The 21,351-nt window shown below is 41.0% G+C and overlaps 2 protein-coding genes across 2 annotated transcripts in view; one reads left to right on the top strand and one right to left on the bottom strand.

Moving 5' to 3' along the window:
- The first annotated feature begins 451 nt into the window (after positions 1-451).
- On the top strand, positions 452-11,909 carry tmem79a (transmembrane protein 79a). The gene is made up of 5 exons (XM_021323002.2): positions 452-621; positions 4,645-5,376; positions 8,329-8,523; positions 8,603-8,825; positions 10,889-11,909. The coding sequence occupies exons 2-5, from the start codon at positions 4,779-4,781 to the stop codon at positions 11,073-11,075; spliced, it is 1,203 nt and encodes a 400-aa protein (XP_021178677.2). The 5' UTR covers positions 452-621; positions 4,645-4,778; the 3' UTR covers positions 11,076-11,909.
- A 7,745-nt stretch (positions 11,910-19,654) lies between these two features.
- LOC105935060 (myocyte-specific enhancer factor 2D homolog) overlaps positions 19,655-21,351 on the bottom strand; it is a gene marked incomplete in the record, with an annotated part of 46,214 nt that continues 44,517 nt past the window's right edge. The window contains 1 exon segment of the mRNA XM_036145264.1: positions 19,655-20,993. Coding sequence (XP_036001157.1) covers positions 20,534-20,993 — 460 coding nt within the window.

Below are 21,351 nucleotides of genomic sequence, written 5' to 3'. Positions count from 1 at the left end.
TTTATTCTCAGTGCTACATGATACTGATAATGGCTCCTGATCAGGAGAGAAAGGCCACTAGGGCTGGCCTTAGTTACATAATTAAATTCTTTCTATGTGACAGGAAAGGATTTAAGACTAAGAAAACGTTCATAACTAAGCATTGTACCATGAGAACTGAAAAGGTCACATACAAAAATTACGTATTTGTCAACCCAGTTCTGTAAAAAATTAGATTTTTTTTCCTGATAGTAATGTCTTCATTATTCCAAATTAAGGTTTTGTGAGGAGAAAGGTTGTGGGATTAGCACAGTTTCCACGCTAAGAGAGCCTGTTGGTGAAATGTGGATAGTTTTTCTGGGCAACCACTGCTGTGTGGGCGTTGACAAAGACGTCATGACGTCAAAGGGGAACGTTGTGGCGACGTTGTTGGGATTCAGGATCTCCGGCGGAGTGATACCTCCTCACCGTTGTCCGCTCTCCGTTCACGTATTTGTGATCGTCACAACTTTCTCTCACCTGTCAGGTAACTTTTAGCAGAAACGCGGAGTCGCAACACGACGGAAACGGCGACACAAAAAAACAAAACAAAAAAACACGCAGTTTATAGAAGTGTCGTCGACGTGAATGGACTAAAACCAGGTATGTGTTCCTTTCAGGTCTGATATTTTGTTCCATGTTGTTTAAAGTCGCGGAACAAGTTAATCTGAGAAACTGCATTCCTCTTAGCGAAACTACAGGCCCTATAGCGACAACACAGGCCGGTTACAAAGGTTAAAACATATCTAAAGAAGATTATAAATCGACAGTCATCGAATTGTATTTTGTTTTAAGCGAAACCCAACAGTGTCACTGTGTGCGCCTATGACTAACACCAGAAATCCCATATTTTTTTCCGCTCTGCTGCATGGGCCCCCTCCTCTCTGCAAATCTCTGTAGTCCTTTAAGGTTCAAACTAGTTTGCATGAAATCTGATGAGCCCAACATACTGTTTATGTTTTCCTTACAAGCTGCCATTACAAATTCATACATTTTACAGCCAATTTCATTGAGGTCGTATCTTATCTCATGTGCTAAGAGTAACCATTTAATATTTTATTTAGCCAACAAACAGATGTCCCCATTCACAATGTTTTGTTAATTGATCTATATATATATAAATTTGAGAGAGTTTACACTGGCCACCGTTCTATCTATCTATCTATCTATCTATCTATCTATCTATCTATCTATCTATCTATCTATCTATCTATCTATATATATATATATATATATATATATATATATATATATATATATATATATATATGACAGAGTTTACACTGGCCAGTGTAAATTGTAGGCAGCTGCTCTTCCTGAGCTTCTATCATGCTTTTGTTAGTATCTGCCAGTATGGACTTTCCCCTAGCAACTGTTTACTTTTCCAATAAAAATAATAAATGTACACCTTATTCTAAATATAATTACACAATAAAAAAGGAATTGTTGTTCAACTCAAAATGTTAACTGTACTGTTATTGGTCTGTGTACATTATATCATTAGGAACATTAAAAAAAATCCAAAAAAAAACAAAACATTAAAAACCGAAAGAGATTTGCAAGCATTTATTTAAGTCTTTCTGATAGTTTTCTACTGGCAGCTTTACTACAACAATAGAATAAAATTCTGAAAAATTAGTTTTAGAGCCACCTCAAGAGTTTAAGTGGCTCCATATGGCCACCTGTATGAAATATTTCTGGAGGCGCCACTGAAAACACTTATTTCAACGTTGGCCTGTCTGTTTGAGAAGGGCATACTTGTATCAGAGATATTTCTGAGTACTTCAAGAATAGTAATTTGTTTGCAGGTTACACAGGCTCACAATGTCAGCAAACAGAGGACTGGAATTGTTGCCCAAAAACAACAACAACAACAACACAATTTCATCTTGGAAAAACCACAAACAAACAGCTTTGGGTAGAAATTGGATTTTTATTTCAGGCTAAGAGAAGCAATCTCACTACATAGGGAGTCTACGGGGTAGGGCTGGGCGATACGGTTCAAAATTATATCACAATATATTTATTTATATCTGCCAAGAATGCCCACCACAGATGCTTGTACCAATTTATAAAACTCCTCAAATGTAACAGTTCAGAAACATTTGCTGTAAAAAAATAAAACACATAAAACCAGGAACGTCAGTCAGTGAAATGTCCTATCACCTTTATTGAATAAAGTTTTATCATTAATTACTGTCCACCCCTGCGGGGCATCATGGCTTTGATATCTGGGTTGCTGAATCTATCGGCCCACATGGAGCTGCATGGCACCAGTGCAGCCCAAAGCAGCCCTTCGATAAAGAATTGATAGGAACGTCATCAGGTCGGCTGATGTCAACATGTCGATCTCCACCAAAGGCAGGAAGCGCTGAAGGCGACTCGGGATTTTGCGTCTTGCAAACTTTGTTGGCCCTCCAGATCCACTGACAGCTGTATGTGGAGTTTCACGAGCCGAAAGGTCTCCAACGTCGTGATGGAACCACGCAGTGCCGTCTTTTGTCTGTGGATCCAGACGTTATGCCCACATCAGCAACTTTTTGTTTTTTTTTGTCTTTGCAACAAGAGTGGGGTTGAAATGTGTCGTCTTCCTCCTCATCTGATGTTAGCCCTATCAGATGAGCTCAATCACGTTGCATCTTCATCACTTGAAGGATCTGTGACGTTTTCGCTCTGAAATGCGACGTCGCCACCGTCGGATTCACAGCAGGACACGATCTGAAGCATTGCCAAAGCCTCCTGATCGTCATCCTTCTTGACTGCCTTGGTTGTGACTTTGTGAAGTCTGGGTCTGTGTGCAAAGCATGACCTTTTTATCTATGGTTGTTTTCTGCTTACGACATTCACACACCCTTCTCCTCCTCCATTGAATCCCATTTGTTTGATGCCCATTGAGACTCGCCAGTGACCTGCTAAACCAGGTGATTTAATGACCTGCTAAACCAGATTATCCTGTGTGTCTGTGTGGGTCAGGGGTTGCTGGCAGGAAACGGCTCATTAAATCACCTTTTTACAAACGGAGGCAATCGCCCGTGTGTTGGACTTAATCACACCTTTGGGTGTGTGAGCAGACTAGAGTCTGCACTCTGGGTTAAATACTTCAGTATTTAAAAAAAACTAGACTCTCATTTCCTATATGAAACTGCGTACTTTATTGTTATTTATATACAAAACCAACTTAAAAGCCAACGAGTAATTCAATTAAATTTTATTTATATAGCACCAAATCATGAAACATGTCATCTCAAGGCACTTTACAAAATCAAGTTCAATCATATTATACAGATTGGGTCAGATTATACAGATTGGTCAAAAATGTCCTATATAAGGAAACCAGTTGATTGCATCAAAGTCCCGACAAGCAGCATTCACTCCTGGGGAACCGTAGAGCCACAGGGAGAGTCGTCTGCATTGTACATGGCTTTGCTGCAATCCCTCATACTGAGCAAGCATGAAGCGACAGTGGGAAGAAAATTGGTCGGTCCCATCAGGCAATACTCCCAATACCACAACCCATCACATACGCACGCGCCCGCATACGCATAAAACACCAGCATCCCCTTGATCACGCAACTGATTTGCGTCACATGACACAAGACAAGCCAATCAAATTTTAGATACCAGAATTTATTGCTTTCTCATAGGCTGTGGTCCCTGAGCATGATAAATGTGTCTGCCATGTTATAAATAAAATCCGCACCAAATTTTTATTTAACTTTTTTTCTGACGTTCCAGCACACACGCCCCGGATTTATTTACACTTACAATCATTATATTACAGCTTACAACATTTACAGAATAAAAATACATAAAAAAAACTCACACCTGCTTTAAATATTCCAGAAAAAGTGTCTCTGTTTGTCATTATGCTGGATGAAGTCCCTGGCTATCCTCCAAGCATCCACTGTGGTCAAAAGATCCCTGTGTGTGGGCGCACATCAAGCTATTTAGTCTTTTCTGGGTCATTGTTGATCTCAGATAGGTCTTGATACGACGGAGGGACGAGAAACACCTCTCAGCACTTGCAGTGGACACAGCCTTAAAGCTAGCTAAGCTAACGAAGCTAACGGAGTAGCGGCGGTTAGCGAAGCTAACGAAGCAAACGAAGTAGCGGCGGTCATAAGCAGCGCAGAGGTGGCTTGCAATTGTGTGGGAAAACTTTTGTTTACATCACATGACACAATCAGCCAATACATTTTTAGATGGGATGATTTATCGCTTTCTCATTGGACAATGATGCTGCTGCCATAGACTACTGTGCATTTGAAAAAATAGCTATTGAATAATTAAATTAAATTTATATATATATTATTTTACATGTTTGATCATCAAAAGTAGGTAGGGCTGCAGCCCTTCCTACTTTTGATGATCTTTTTTTTTTTATTCAGTAACAAAACATAAACCTGATATTTTAGTTTTCCGTTTATTGGAGTATCTCTTCCGAAACCCCTTTTTTCTCTTTCTCTTAAATCAAAGCTGTGGAGACTTAAGCCCTTACAGTATGAACCTGATTGTCCTGTGTGTGGGGGGGCGGTGTCAGCCATGTAGAGCGACACACCCATGATAAACATTGAGCTTTGGTTGTATTGTTTGGATATAAAACGGACGTGTTGTTGTTCTTCACAGGGAAATCTGTCCCGAAAAAAATGGCTTCCTTGAGCCGGAGGAGCGGTGGCAAACAGTGAAGCTCTTGTCCGTGCAACTGGATATCGACTGAAACGGGAATAAAAAAAAAGTAAATCACATTGGACAGTTTCAGAATGGCTGCCCACGACGGCGTACTCGTGGGTTTGAATGACGCGGCTCCTCCGCCTGACGATTCAGAAGCAGAATCAAAAATGGGAGAAGGTGAACTGCCACAAGACGGCGACAGCATTGAAGAGGAGAGACGGGAGCGCACGGAGATGTCGGAGGCGACCACTTTACCGTACCCTGGAGACAAAAACAAGAAGCTGCTGCTGGACCAGGAGGAGGACGCCTCTGGGTCTGAGGAGAGGGACACTGGGATCAGCCAGGGAGGGAGTCAGGATCTCTCCGAGGAGCAAAGCCAAGCGGAGGGAGTGGTGAGGAGCACGGCCCGGCGGCGGAGCGACGAGATCAAGCTCAAGAGGAACGACAAAGGGTACGACTCGCTCACGGACGAGGAGGAGGAGGAGGAGGAGGAACGCGACAAGGAGTGGAGGTCGGAGAAACCCTCCATTGGTTTCACTCCAAACGTCACGATTGTGCGTCCGACCACCAAGGAGCACTCGGAGGAAAACCTGTACCCCAGGGAGGAGGAGGTGACGGCGGAGCAGAAGGTGTGGCTGGAGCCCGAAGCAGACTCTCATTACGCCGAAGATCAGGACGACAAGTACTGTGAGTATCCGACGTCATCCAGAACCGTGTTCATCAGGACTAAAAACGAATCGACTGATTTTCCAAGCAGGGGCGGTTCTAGCCAGGGGCCAACAGGGGCCCATGCCCCTGTAGAAATGGCCTTGGCCCCTGTATTACAAGCATGATGGCAAAGAAACCATAACTGATTGGTCACTTTGACCAATATTTTTTTTTTTTACCTATACAGCTTTACTTTAAAAAGAATTTAAAACGTAAGATGTTTCACGTTTAGCTTTAGCCGTATTGAGCAGGGGGCAAAGTTTTCAACTGCTAGATCGGGCGTCTGAAAACTGCAGTTCCAGAGCCACAAGTGGCTCACTTAATATTATTACACAGTTAAATATTGCCATTTTATTGTTTTTTTTTTTTGTTTTTTTTCTGTGCCCCTGTGAAAAAACACTGGCCCCACCTTGGCCCCCCTGGTAAATTTGGTCTAGAACCGCCCCTGTTTCCAAGAGAAACAAGATAGAAATCAGTCGATCCTTAAACTAAAAGGTGTCCGTTTGAAATCTGACACGTAAGCAATCAGTTTAGAACGCTGCAAAAATGGAACTAGAAATAAGTAAAATGCTCTTAAAATCAGTGTATTTGTCCTTGATTTGAGCAGGTAAATAAGATGATTTGCCAGTGGAATGGGATTTTTGAACAATTCATCTCCATCGTCTTATTTCAAGTTCAGGATGTCTAATTATCTTATTTTAGGGGTAGAAATACTCATTCCATTGGCAGATGATCTTATTTACCTTCTCAAATTAAGGATATACTAACTTTAAGAACATTTTACTTATTTTTAGATCCGTTTTTGCAGTGAAGGCGTCACCTCCAGTCGTAACGTAATGAAAGAAAGGTGTACGCAGCTTAAATACTTAATAAACTTGGTGACGATGCGAAACAGATCACATACAACATTGTGTTTATTATGTTAACAGCCCTATAAAAATAAATTATAATCCGTTAATTGCAGGTTTGGATAAATCAGCCACACTGTAAATGAAACATAAAGGTGTCACAGGTTTCAAACTTTTTTTTACTACACTGCAAAATGGGAACTAAAAGTAAATGACATTTTCTTGAAATCGGTGTATTTTTCCTTGATTTGAGGAGCTAAATATAATTATTTGCCAATGGAATGAGTATTTTTACCCCTTTAAAATAAGATAATTAGACATCCTGCACTGGAAATAAGATGATGGAGATGAATTGTTCCTATTTTAAGTGCAAAAATGTTATTCCATTGGCAAATAGTCTCAATTAGCTACTCAAATCAATGAAAAATACACTGATTTCAAGAAAATTTCACTTACTTTTAGTTCCCTTTTTGCAGTGTACTTTTAATGCAGTAAATTTAGCCAGATTCAAATCCAAATAATAAGCAAAATTTGTTGATCCCAAAACACCAATCTATGAGTTATCTTAAAAACAAAAAACAAAAAAACAAATTGAGTTGTTGACTTTTTAGCAATCTCTCCTCCTTAGCAAGCATGTGGCAACAGTGGAGAGGAAATGCTCTTATGCTAAGTTTGGGTTTGCTGGGATCAGCCTCAACGTCAAAGCGCTCAGGATCTGATTTATGTGGATTTCAGAACAGACCACTAAAAACTACAAGAACCAGAAAGGCTTGGTTTGTCTCAACAGGAACAGATCATTACTTTGCACCTTTTGCTTTGAGTTTTTCTTTGGGGCGGTTGAAGAGAAGCAGCCCTGGATCAGGACCGTACACTGCAAAAACAGACTAAACTAAACTAAAAATAAGTTAAACTTTTCTTGAAATGAGTGTATTTGTACTTTATTTGAGTAGGTAAATAAGATAAACTGCCAATGGAATGAGATTTTTGCACTTACAATAGAAAGAACTCATCTCCATCAACTTATTTCAAGAGCATTACATCTAATTATCTTATTTTAGGGGTAAAAATACTCTTTCCATTGGCAGATAATCTTATTTGCCTGTTCAAATCAAGGACAAATACACTAATTTCAATAAAATTTTACTTATTTTTAGTTCTGATTTTGCAGTGTAACGGGTGCCATAGTTAGTGTGAGCCCCGGTTTAATTGCAGGATCAGCCAAACTATGAAAGAAAGCTTGACTTATCGTCCGGAAAATACGGCATACCTAAGACTAATTTAAAAATAATATTGGTCCAATGAAATGAAGAAAAAAAAAATATTTCCCTCACGAGGATTTAATGCAGTTGCTGGTGTTTCCTCTTAGCGATTAGTTTTCCTTCCAGTTGTTGGTTGCTGTTCATTTCTGCTATTCAATGATTTTTCTCCATACTTACACTGCAAAAAACGGAACTAGAAATAAGTAAAATGTTCTTAAAATTAGTGTATTTGTCCTTGATTTGAGCAGGTAAATAAGACTATTTGCCAATGGAATAAGATTTTTGCACATAAACTAAGAACAATTCATCTCCATCGTCTTATTTCAAGTGCAGGATGTCTAATTATCTTATTTTAAGGGTAAAAATGACTCGTTCCATTGGCAGATAATCTTAATTACCTGCCCAAATCAAGGGTAAATACACTAACTTTAAGAACATTTTACTTATTTTTAGACCCGTTTTTGCAGTGTAGCGAAGCTGAACAGAATACGGGGAACTGGGCAGCTGGTAGCGCTGCTGCCTTGCTGCAAGACGGTCTTGGGTTCAAACCCTGGCCTGGGGTCTTTCTGCATGAAGCTTGCATGTTCTCCCTGTGCATGCATGGGTTCTCTCCGGGTACTCCAGCTTCCTCCCACAGTCCAAAAACGGGACTGTTAGGTTAATTAATCTACATTACCCTTAGTTGTGTTTGTGTGCGTGCACAGATAAGACGGTATATGGATGGGTAGATGTTTGCTTTTTGTTAAGGTAATGATTAATATTTTTCTTTTCCTTATATTTCCGTTCTCTGATAACCATCTGGTGATTGTGTTTCTCCTCCTCAGACGTGTGCGAGCACATCTGCGGCGAGAAGCTGAGGTTGGTTTTAGCCACGGTGGCGGCGGGGCTCCTCTTCCCCCTGCTGGTGTGGGCCGGCTACGAGCTGCTTCCCTTTGACGCCCCGGTGCTGGAGAGCGCCCCCCTCAGGGTGCTGTACACACTGCGCTGCTCCTTCTTCGCCATCATCCCCATCGTGCTCGGTAAGACCTCGCGGCTGTAACGCGGTGCGTGAATTTTTGCTCCGAATCATGTCCTAAAGAGGCGCGTGTGTCTGTGCAGGTGTGGTGGTCCAGGGAGTCGCCCGGCTGCGCTTCAGCGCCCTGGAGCCCCTCTATCAGGGCGGGCTGGTGAACAGGGAAGTGATGGTTCACTGGCACTACGTCAACGAGTCGCTGTCGCTCTTCCTCTTCTACTTCCTGCAGCTTGCTGTGTTGGCATCCTATCTCTACCAGGACATGGTTAAACTGGTGCCGCTGCTCACCATCATATTTGTTTTTGGCAGGTATGAGAGCTTTTTATGTTTATGCTATGTAACTGCTTTACACAAAAACTGTGTGGTATTTTTTTTCTCCCCTGTAAAAAGGATTTTTATTTTTATTCTTTGCATCTGCTGAGACCCCCCCAGGCTAAAAGTAAGAAAAAAAGCAACAGAAAACTCACATAATAATCTGTAAACTTCTATTTTTCCCTTTTTATATCAGTTTTTACTGTTTTGGAAAGATGCTTGGATAGGAATAAAGTAAAATCATTTAGATCAGGGGTGTCAAACTCATTTTGGTTTAGGGGCCGCATTCAGCTTAATCTGATCTCAAGAGGGCCACACGAGTTAACTCATTGCAAGATTAAACTATCTAATTAACTAACTAATAAATGTGGACTTGTTGTTGATTTTTATATTAAATGAATTTCACTTTTACACAATATATTATGAATAACCTCAGTGTTTTTAAGAAAAGTATGTGCAATTTCAAGTGAAGAAATTGCACATACTAAATTGCACGGCTAGACTTCATGAAGTCTAGCCGTGTCCTTTTAGGCGTACGGCTCCACAGGAGTGACAAATGTGGCTTTGTTTTGGCAGAGAGTTCATGTTTTATCTGATCGGTGACTCATTCTCTGAAAGATTTCCTCCTCTGTGCTTCCTTTTCTTTGCCAGTAATGGTTGCAAAAGTAGTTGTCTCTCCATTAACGAGAAAGGAAATATACTAACTGGACTCCTTTTGATGAAACCACCAGTGATCGAGCAGAAAAAACAACAAGTTCTTACTTGTGGAAGTGTTCGCTACACCGGTAATAGTTACTCAACCTTATTTTGAGGTTGACGTTGCGGTTTAAAGAGTAGTTTGTATCTTTTTATTAGCAAATGAATTAGTTTTAGAGGTAGATTGTTTACAAATATTTAGATGTTTTTTCTTTAAAGTCGCGCAGATGAGTTTGGTGATGCTTCCGTTCACTTGTGAAGCTGCTTAACGGTCGAATCCTTCAAGCGATTAGTTGTAAACAGAGGAGATCTAAACTCTGTCTTGTCCATCCATCGGTCCAACCCCAGGGTAGAAACCCACCCAGACCTCCTTGATTCAATTCAGTTCAATTTCAATTCAATTTTATTTATATAGCGCCAATTCATGATACATGTCATCTCGAGGCACTTTACAAAGTCAGAATCAATCAGATTATACAGATTGGTCAAAAATTTCCTATATAAGGGAACCAGTTGATTGCATCAAAGTCCCGACAAGCAGCATTCACTCCTGAAGAAGCGTAGAGCCACAGGGAGAGTCGTCTGCATTGTACATGGCTTTGCAGCAATCCCTCATACTGAGCAAGCATGAAGCGACAGTGGAAAGAAAAACTCCCCTTTAACGGGAAAGAAAACCTCCGGCAGAACCAGGTAATCTGTTCTACATTAGATGGTAGTAGCGGGTGATCTGTCTTCCCTGGATGATGTCACAGTTAACAGAACGCCAGACCAGGTGTACCTACTATGAAGAAAAAAAGAGAGAATAAAAAGTTAAAAGCTGAAATGACGACAAGCAATGCAAATTGGAGAACAGTAGGAGAACTCAGCAGAGTGAGAGAAATAGGCCCTGATGTCCTCCAGTAGCCTAAGCCTATAGCAGCATAACTATAGAGGTAGCTCAGGGTAACATGAACCACTCTAACTATAAGCTTTGTAAAAAAAGGAAAGTTTTAAGATTAGTCTTAAAAGTAGACAGGGTGTCTGCCTCACGGACCAAAACTGGGAGTTGGTTCCACAGGAGAGGAGCCTTAACCCCAGGAATACACTCCAGCTTAAATCTGGAGTGGAAAAAATAACACCAAAAGACACAAACACCCATTTTTTATGAGACAGTAAATGAAGCAGAAAACTAAAAGCTGACTTTACAAAGTAAAATCCCTTTTGTTGTACCGACGATCTGAATTTTTTTTTTTTTTTTTAAAGTTTTATCCCAAGCAAAGCCCAACAGTGTGGATTTCCTCCACCGGGTCCCGGCTCTGACGTGAACCCTGCAGATCGCCGTCGCTCGTCAAACCTGAAGCTCATGCGTCGTGTTTTCTCTGCAGGCTCATCTACTGGCTCTGCCTCTCTCTGGACAGCAGCGTCCGGGCCTTCGGCTTCGGCTTCTCCTTCCTCCCCGTTCTGGTGATGCTGGGCGCCAACCTCTACTTCGTGTGCGCCGAGCAGGGCTCCGTGTTCGACGTGGCGCCGCCCGCCACGCCTCCTCCGCCCAAGCTGCGCTGGTGGTTCTAAGGAGCCGGCGGCCCAAAACGCGGCGAGAGCGGCAACTACAGCACCTTCAGAAAACTCAGGAGACACAACTCACTCAGACCAAATCAGGTGGTTTTGCACTCGTATGTTGTACTCGTTGAGATTTCTCTCTGATCTGGAGAGATGCAGGTCTCTTTGGTAAAAGTGTGCACAGTTAGGCTGCCTGTTCACGACAGAGACAACAGAAAACGACCAAACCAGCTCAGGTTGTTTATCTAAACTGTAAATTAACCCTTTGCTGACTCAGAGATTAAACTGCACTGGATTACAGGCTGTTAATCACGGCCAAATGAATCCTCTGAACAAAACGGGGAAACGGGTTTTACGCACTGTAAATGTCGTCTAGAAATAGATCCGGTTTGATTAGACTCCTAAGGATTATAATGTCTGCTGTTCCTTCTAGTGTTTACTTTGGTTTATGTGGAAAAACAACTGTATCGCCATCGATGCTTGGATATTCTGATCGTTGTGAGGAAAGTCACAACCAATCTGGATTTGAAATGTTTTCCATTAATGGTTCTTGGACACAACCAGAATTTAACAGATTTTCTCTGCATTTTCCTGAAGTGTTTACCTATAATGTGCCAATTAATTTTCTAATAAAGACATTAACCTTGTTTTTTTTGTTTGGCTCAGATAAGCTTCTAAGGCTTTGTTGCTACAGTGAGTCTGTAGTTGACTTAAAGCAAATAAAACCTCAGTTAAAGATATATGATTAAAGCCTATTTGTAAGATGAAATGTGCTCCTTTCATTTGATATTTGCTTAAATAAACAAATAGATTTTGTTCTTGAGCAATGGATCTAAATCTAAAAAAGCTGGTGTCTGCCTATTTGTTGTTGAGAAAAGCTGCACATTTTTAATGAAGGGGGGGGGGGGGACCATAAGTTTCCCAATTATTTATTTATTTATTTTACATAGGATTATTAAAATGTTTTGCTGTCAAATGAATGGAGTTTTGCTCTTCAGGTTTGCTCTTGATGTAAATCCAGCTTGTTTTTCTAGATCTACGCTTAGCATTCACATTTATTGGTTTAAATTGGCTTCAAATCAAATTACGTGTAAATGCAAAGCTCATTTTTGACCAACCAAAAATTTTAAAATGGAGTAAAAGCAGAATCCATAGAATGATAGTCGGTTTCTTATCCTAACTCTTTTTCTTTTTTCTTTGCTGGCTCTAGTTCATCCCATTTATGGCGTTAAATAATCAGGACATCCTGTTAATCCTCGGGTCTGTTTGTACTAAAAATTAACTAGATTTGAGCATTTACCACAGTGGGAATAAATCAAATGCTTTTATTTAGACGTGTCTTTACAATCTACAGAGTTATTAAGACATCTGTTCTATTTGAGCAAATTAAGACTTTATTTGGTTTAAGTGGCAGTTGACGCTAAATCACTATAACTTACTGCAGACAATCGGTGAAATGACTAATTTAGTTCTAAATTATTAAATTCTGTTGATATATTCTTACTGTAATTAGGGTATAAAACTCAAACCTCAAATTACTTCATGAATAGTTTTAAGTAAAGATGATTAAAAGGAACAAAATGTACCCTGTGTTCAGTTTTATGTGTTTTCTTTCCCTCCACTCGCCTCCTTCTGTGGAGCTGCGTTTGTACGCGTCAACCGCCTCCATGATTTTCCATGTCAAGACGTGTCACAACCTGAGTAGCAATTCCAATAAACAGCCTGAACCGCTGCACACGGATGGTAACTATATTATGTAACAAAATAAAAAACAAATCCAGTAAATTGAAATCCTCCGTATCTGTTGGCTTCTTTTATTCCACAATTAAAAGTTGACTGAGGCGCTTTTTGCTGCCCGGATCGGGTTGTTGTCGTTTAGGGACCGTTTAGGGATTAAAAAGATTTTTGCTTTTTTATAAAAGGAAAATCGTGGAGAGTTAAATCTTATGACCTAAACAAAACAAAAAAAACCTCAATGCTTTTATTCAAGACAACTTCCGCTTTCAGGTTTTGGACAGTCTTCACTATTTCTGTGCAAAAAGTTTAAAAGAACAACAAAAAAATACTTAAGGACTAGTTCTTGGTAAGGAGGAACTGGCACAACACGGATGGATGATTGAACAGACAAGAAGGTAAAACTTGTAGGTCGCATGTGAAGGAGTAAAGCTTGGAAATCCAAGGATGTTTTTTGCCCGTACTTCTCCAGACCCGGAAAAAAATATATACTTAAATCAAATAAATGTTCCCAGACTGTGCAGAAAACCTGATCTAGATACCAAAACAACTTTATTTATGAAAGCGCTTTAAAAAACAGCTGAAACAAAGTGCTGCACAAGACTGCCATCTATGGACATTCGTATATAAATGACAATTAATCCAACTTTAAAACGAAGTCTTGCTAGCGTTAAAAGCCGAAGATTAAAAAGTTTTAAAAGTAGGCAGTGATGGAGCCTCCTCTCAGCTTGCCCGGGAAGGTCAGTAGGGTTGAAGAAGCTCAGAATTATATTATTATTAAGATTATTCTAACATTTAAAAGCAAAAATACAATATAGACATCTGCCATCATTGCAAAACAAAACCTTTTTCTGCCTCACAACGATAATCGTTTTACCATTTTCTGTTGCTTCTGCTGAGAGCCGAACAGACGGTGAGAAATCGGCTGATTTTTTTTTTACCAAAGCTGCGCATAAAGATATAAAATCTCCTGCGACGCTTTGTGCCCAGGACCAGGAAAATAAAACCCACAGATTCTGTGTCATTTCACTCAAGTTTGTCTATTTAATATATAAAATACGGTAAAACATACGCAAAAAGGATAAAGGTTTCAAGGGACTTGGATACTTTGGTACAACAAACACTTTCTTTGTAAAAGCGGTATAGAATTTTAATAACATATCAGTGCATACTTTGTATATGAAAATATACACAAACTGTATATCATTCTCAAAAACAAACAAAAAGAAACAAAAACAGAAATATCTTCTTTACAATAAAACCCAAAAGCAGACCAGCTCGACACAATATATTAGCTATAAATTTCATCTTTAGTATTTCATATGCTACATTATTCTGAGCCGCTTCAAAACTCGTTTGTGATGCATGTCCTTATCATTACGGCGCGTAACAAGAGCCTAGCTGTTACCGGTGTCCCATGCATTTACACGATTTGTTGGTTTCTTTTTTATTTTTATTTCGTGAATGACTAAATTTCTGTTGTTTCCCGTTTTTTTTTTGTTTTTTTTTATAAATATATTCTATATCTTAATTAAAACTGCAGCATTTAACTGGTATTTCCTTCATTGCATTTGCTAATACCACAAGAACTGATCGTGCAATTTTCAGCAAGTTGTTTAAAAAAAAAAAAAAAAAAAAAGGAAACCAGTACTTGATGTTTATGATAAAAAAAAGAAGAGACGGAGAAGGAAACAGCTGGCTATCCTACACCAAAAAAAAAATAAAAATAAAAATGTATAGCGATAAAATAAAAGCTCCAGGATATCATCATCATCATCATCATAATAAACAGACGTCTGAACTGTCACCGGCACAACTTAATCCAAAAATAGAGAGTTTCTAAAAAATAACATCATACACGACAGGTAACAGGGGTGCAGGTTTCCTCATGTAGATTGTCTCGTGGCTACGCGGCGGCATCGGACAGAGAACCGTTCTGACCAATCAAAGACGGGATAAATGGGCGTGGCCCAGCAGGCGTTGCTGTTGTGGAGAAGAATCGGGAAAAAGTCTGCGTGTAAAACTGGTCACGCCTGCTGTTTGTGCGCTGAAGGCGACTCGTTTCTGCCGACTTGCACCTCTAAGCTTCTGCCTTTTTACATTAAAACAAAAAAAAAAAAATCCAACAAAAACGTAAATAAATTCAGGATTTGCGCTTCTGTAGCCAGACGAGCTGATAAAAACAAAACATGATTTATTTTTTGTAATGCTGGTTATTGGCGGTGATGTTTTGGACTGCAGCTGATTACCACTCCCAGCATCCCCCACGCTATAGACGTGTGAGAAATGACTTATTGCTGCAGCGCGGGCTCAACCGGAAATATTCTGAGAAATCCAGCATTTAGTTCAAGCGCTTTTATTCACTGAGGGGTAAAAATAAAAAAAAAGAATGCTTTTATAAACAGAATCTGCAGCAACTTAAAGCGTGTCATATTTCAGCTTTTAATCATGCTGATCAGTGTATGGAGGATCTTTTAATTTGTGATTTACTGTTTCCCCCCCTGGGGTGTAAATATGGAATAACTTGAGAAAACTTTGCTCTTAAGAAACTCCTCAAAATGGGAACTATGAGAAAACATGACGTCCACCATTGGTTAAACAGCGTCTTCATGGCCACTGGCTGTTTGGGAGACATGCCAGGAAAAACAAGCCCTTCTGTCTCCTACTATCACAAAAGTTAACCTCGGTACTTTGGTCGGATGAGATTAATGTTGGACTTTTTACGAAACAAAAAACTCCTGCAGGGTCAGAATTTAAACAGAAAATTAACATTAGAAGCACTGCAGATTAAGTGCAGCAGAGGATCTGTGATGCTGTGGGCATGTTCTCTTCCAGAGACCCTGGGAACGTCGTTCTGCTGGGTTTTAAAAACAAAAAAAAAAGTTAATCTGGGGGAAGTCTATCCTTAAAGTAGAAACGGGCGCCTCTGGGTCTAGATTACAGTCACGTAGCAAAACTAATCCTCCTTTAAAGCGGAGAGGATCAGGACTCTGGATGATCTAGAAAGACGGCAAAGGAGAAATGCATCTAGACCCAAGAGATGCTCGGAAATCTCCACAATAAAAAAAATAAATAAATACAATTATTTTAGGGTTTTGAGTTAACAAACACCAGGAGTGATGTGCATGTTTTCTAATTGGAGCTAATTTAAATAATCTACACGTGTTTAATTATTTAGCGCTGGCCGTGTTACATCCTGTCAAATCGTACAAAAAGGTGACAAGAAGCAAATTTTTTTAGTTTGAGGAGCAAATCTGATCATCAATCATCATCTGTTGGATGTAGAGGCGGACCGACTGATTTCTGAAATGTTTAAATACCCACCATCAGAATAATAAGATGATCATCAAGAAACGCTGCTTGTGCTTTCTAAGACAGCGGAGCCTTTTTTTTTAGCACGACTCCAGCTGCCTTAAAGGGAAATTCAGTTTTGTCATAAATACCAAGATTAATAATAAAACTTTAACGTATTATCCTTCTCTATTTAGGGAGTAAATATGGGAACTACACTGATAAGGGATTTTGCTGCAGTCTTTTTTTTAAGTGCTTCAGGACTTGATCAGGAAAAAAAGACAATTGCCGTTATTGTTTAATGAAATAGAGATCCATCGACCAAAGATTGGCCTATTTTACGCCAAAATGGTTTATGCTGCATATTTTGTTTGACAAAAATCAGAGAAAGGTTGGAAACATGAGCTTTGATGCGTAAATAGGTATTAGTTTCTGTTTTTTTTTTTGATTCTTCTGCTAAAAGAACCTCCAGCAGAGGTTTTTCCTCTCTGGTAATAATCAGTCGGTCAAAACCGGAAATCTATACAGACCAGAAAAAATAAATAAAAAAACGCTGATCTGAGCATCTCTAGTGTCTCTAATGTCAAACATGCTCCATCCTCGGGCCTTTCTACCACACCTGGATTCACACAGGGACTTAAAATGACAGAAGAAACGGGTTTGCTGAACTGAAACCAATCTGCAACGAGGAAAACTGGCATCATCTGCGTCTGCTTAAGCTGGAAAACATTATTATTATTTTTCTTTTTTAACATGGTACACTCACTTCAAAGTGTATATCATCTCCATCGCTACAATAATAAGTGAATGGCAGTGTCCTAATAATAATAATAATAATAATAATAGTAATGATAATTCTAACAATAATAGTAGTAAAGATATTACATCACGGTGTACGATTTACCTTCATTTGTGGGAGGAGGGGGGGTTTAAAAAGACGTGTGGCAGGGAGAATATGATGACACCACAACCAAGCAGGCCTCTGTGAGTGAGACATAGTGCGCACGCCATCAACACTAGAATAAAATAGAGGATTACTGGAACTAGACCCGTCCCCCCCGCTGCACCGCGTCAAAGTCACACGTCAAATATGCCGACAGATCCACTGAGAATCAACACATTGCTTGTTTTTAGGGATACCTAGCAGAGTCTATGCAAATATACTCATTATGTACATCATACACGTGGTTGAAGCCAAAAAGCTATTTCACTTTGTCGCCGACTCGAAGCGGTAGAAATATAGAAAAAGTCTTTTTTTTTTTTTTTTTTTTCCTTTCACCTTTTTCCAAACACGGCTATGGAGGGATATAGAGAGCTAAAGAGGACATCAAAGCTTCTGTATAAGGAGTGATTTTTTTTTTTTTTTGTGTTTTTTTTTCCGGATTTTTTTCTCTTTTCTTTCAATACAAAGTCTGAATTTCTACCTCTGGACGACTAACGGACCTGCAAAAAACATGTTTAAAATACCAACAGATAGAGAAGAACACTTGGACTCCGAAGAACCAAATACGAAAGAAAACAGAAAGAGGCTCAATAAAGTTCCTATGCGTTTAAAGAGGATGTGGGTGAGAAGCGGCGGGATTGGCCGGGTCTCTGATGGAAAGCGTCCCCCCCCCCTCTCCTCCAGGGTCGGAGGAGGTTGAGGTTGAGGTGAGGCGTGCCAGGAGGCGCGGCCGGCGTCCGCAGTCATCAGCGTCCCTGCGCTGAGCGCGACGTTTGGCATTTGCTTTGAAGGTGAGCTGATATCGGCGCGCTGGTTTGACTCCGGTCCGTTCTTCAGCAAGGCAGCGATACCCCCCCCCCCCCCACCACCACCAGGGTTCCTACACATTAACCACTGGGTAAAATCCAACGTTTCACCACGTCAGAGCCGTCAGTCTTTTATGCGGCTTTTAAAGCAGCTTTTGAAACAAGAAACGAGAGAAAAACAAACGGGAAGGACAGGAGGAGGGTTGGTTAGGACGTGCTCATCATGACGAGGAAAATGACGAACCAAAAACCAATTAGTCTGCTTTACTCTTCTATAATTTCATTTTGTGTGATTTGTTTTACATTTTTATGGTCAAATATAGCAGGAATTAAGCATTGCCTGCAAAATCGGAGCTAAAAATAAGTAAAATTTTCTGAAAATCTGTGTATCTGTCCTTGATTTGAGCAGGTAAATAAGGTGATCTGCCAATAGAAGAAGATGTTTGCACTTAAAATATGAACAATTCATCTCTATCATCTTATTTCAAGTGCAGGATGTCTAATTATCTTAATTTAGGGGTCAAAATACTCGTTCCATTGGCAGATGATCTTATTTACCTGCTCAAATCAAGGACAAAAACACTATGTTTAAGAACATTTTGCTTACTTTTAGATCCGTTTTTGCAGTGCACCGACTGTTGCAGGCAGGTGGAGCGTTCCAATTCTCTTTATATCGCTAATATACATGTTTGATCACACATGTAGGCGAGTCTTATTTTTTAGTTTGTCTAATCAGCCATAAATGCGTAGTGAAAATTCACCGGGCGAGGCAAAAAGTACCGTGCCGCACTGATAGGGGGCAGCGCTGAGCCCCCATAGGAAACAGCCAAGTCCGCTTCAAACAAGTGGGAGGAAGGTTTGTGCTACAAGACGGCGCCTTTTTCTGCTTTTCCGTTTATTTCCTCTGCGTTGAAGGTGCTGAAAACATCCAGCCGGACCAGGACGACTCTCCTCTTTGGTGATGAGCAGCCAGACTTTTAGAAATAGACGATTTTTACAGCCTAGTGATGAAGATATTCATGGAGGACTGGCGCTTGGACTTCATTCACAATTTTAAATATTAAAAAAAGGTTAAATCTTCAAAGAATTTGACCTTTTATTTTTCTTGCCATCGTATTGTTGAACGGTATTAAACAGATAATTAAGAGCTTTTAACTAGACGTTTAAATTAAAAAGGAGCAGTAAGTAACAATGACACCTGGGGTTTCAAACTGGAAACCACTGACGCTCTGTGTTGGGAACCCTCTCACATGATTGGCTCAGGAACCAGGAAGTAAACACGGGCTATACGCCTCACCGTAGTAGTTCTGGACCGTACCTCTGGGTTTGAAAGGAGAAAAACGTGACTAAGACGTTGTTGATGAAGAGGACCGATTGTTTATAGGGGATGTTACTTCCACCCTGGGTGAGAATTGAGAATAATTTAGGTTGATTTCATGGTAGATTTCTTACTTATTGCTGTTTTAAAAGTAAAAATTTATAATGTAAGCGTCTATTTTGGATTTACATATTTGTGGATCCGACTCCAGACGCGTCGGTGCTTCACCGGTCACGAACCTCAACCGCACGTCACTGGTGAGAGGAAAGAAAAGGAAGGCAGAAAGGAACTTGAACAGAGAAGGGGCGGAAAGGACAACATGCACTGCAAAAACAGAAATAAAAATAAGTAAAATGTTCTTTAAATGAGTGTATTTGTCCTTGATTTGAGCAGGTAAACAAGATTTTTTCACTTAAAATAGGAACAATTCATCTCCATGATCTTATTTCAAGGGCAGGATGTCTAATTATCTTATTTTAGGGGTAAAAATACTCATTCCACTGGCAGATGATCTTATTTACTGGCTCAAATCTAGGACGAATAGACTAACTTTAAGAACATTTTACTTGTTTTAGATCCGTTTTTGCAGTGTGGAAGGTACGTGCAGAAGGACAGAACAAAGCAGGACACAAGGAAAGGTGGAAACTGGAAGGAGGAAGGAAGGAAAGATATTTATGAGTAAAACTCTGGAAATGCAGCTATTTTTCCGGATAGTTTTTGCGCCAAAACTGATCCAGACGTGGAAAAACGCTTAAAATCAAACTCCAGACTGTGTAGGAACCCTGGACCCAGAGAAAAACCCGCCTGAGTCCGAAACAGGTCCAAGCAGCCCTCAAAGTCCTCCAGGTGAAGTCCCGGGGGGAAAAATGGACAGCACGCAATCAAAACTACGTGGGATTGTAAGAGCAGGAAGTGGCGAGTCATGCAGCAGGTGTCCCGTAACGCCCCCCCCCCCCCGCCGCTGTGAGCGACGCCCCGGCTCCGTGTAAATATAAGAAGGTCACTGAGAAACCACGTGAAAAATGTCCTGTGGCTGCGTCAAATTGCATAAAAAAAAGGTCAAACACCTCAAAAAAATCACAACACGGGAGTCCGTTCAAGCGAGAAGGCCTTAAAAATCTACAGTCCCTTAAACCAGGGGCCAAATCCAGCTGAGCTCAGAGCATGATATCAGAACCGGGTCGTCTCTTTGTTTTTGGCGAAGCCCTGTAAGTCCAGGATGACGGTGTGTAACGCAGGACAGGTGCGGACGCGGGACGATAGTGTCACGTGGCAGTGGGGCGGGGATAGGGGGGGGGGTGGGGGGGCTAACAATGAAGGTGGGTGTAAGTGTTTAAGAGTCAACGACGAAACCTCACTGTGCGTTTCTATGACGCTTCTATGTCACCCAGGCGTCCAATCTCATGCGTTTTACGTTCCCTCCGTCCTGGTCTGGTTCGTTCGACACCCTGAGGAACTCCGTGTTGGAGCCACCGCCTCCGCCTCCGTTACCGCCTCCTCCTCCCCCACCCCCGCCGCCGCCGCCGCCTCCTCCGCCCCCCGCAGCGCTGCCGTCATCCCGATCGCTGCCTTCAAAGGAGCTGGCGTTGCTGCTGACGCTGTCTGCGGGCGAGCGGCCCGTCGGCGGCTCCAGGCAGAGCAGGGAGCTGGGATACTGAGGCGGAGCTGTCAGGATGGCTCCTCCGGACGTGGAGGACGGCGTGCTGGAAGGAGGCGGAGCCGGCGGGGGACACGGGGTGCTCCGGTCCCGGCCGGGCGAGACGGGCTCCGACTTGATGCTCACGCTGGAGTTTGTGTTGACGGTCAGCATGGCGCCTTGAGGTATGTGGGTCACCGGCCTAAAAAGGAAAAAAAGGACGGAGGATGAGAGGCGGAGCAAAGGCTAAAAGGCGGGTTAGAAACCACGTCCTTTCAGCTTTTCCAGATTTTGTCATTAAAAACCACAGACCTACATGCTTTATTGGAAGTTTATGTGATGGAACAACACAAAGCAGCAAACAATTGTGAAGCAAGGGAGAATTTGCTAACCTGACTCTCGCCAGATGTATGTCGCTCCGCCTAGCTCCACACATCCATCTGGGACAGATCCATAGGAATTTCCTTTTTTGAAGGCTGGGCCTTATCAAAAATCCTTGCATATGATTGGATAAGCCACTTGTCTGTCATCTTTATCGACGTGCTATTTCAACCACTCAC

The sequence above is a fragment of the Fundulus heteroclitus genome, chromosome 13, assembly GCF_011125445.2.
Source record: "Fundulus heteroclitus isolate FHET01 chromosome 13, MU-UCD_Fhet_4.1, whole genome shotgun sequence".
In the NCBI taxonomy this organism is placed as follows: domain Eukaryota; kingdom Metazoa; phylum Chordata; class Actinopteri; order Cyprinodontiformes; family Fundulidae; genus Fundulus; species Fundulus heteroclitus.
The sequence above is the reverse complement of the archived record's forward strand: the minus strand, read 5'-3'. Positions and strand labels throughout refer to the sequence as shown.

Excerpts from the sequence above, each read along its gene's own strand:
- tmem79a (XM_021323002.2), top strand. The coding sequence starts at position 4,779 with ATGGCTGCCCACGACGGCGTACTCGTGGGTTTGAATGACGCGGCTCCT. Across the intron at positions 5,377-8,328 it reads AGATCAGGACGACAAGTACT|ACGTGTGCGAGCACATCTGC; the intron begins GTGAGTATCCGA and ends TCTCCTCCTCAG. Across the intron at positions 8,826-10,888 it reads ATCATATTTGTTTTTGGCAG|GCTCATCTACTGGCTCTGCC; the intron begins GTATGAGAGCTT and ends TTTTCTCTGCAG.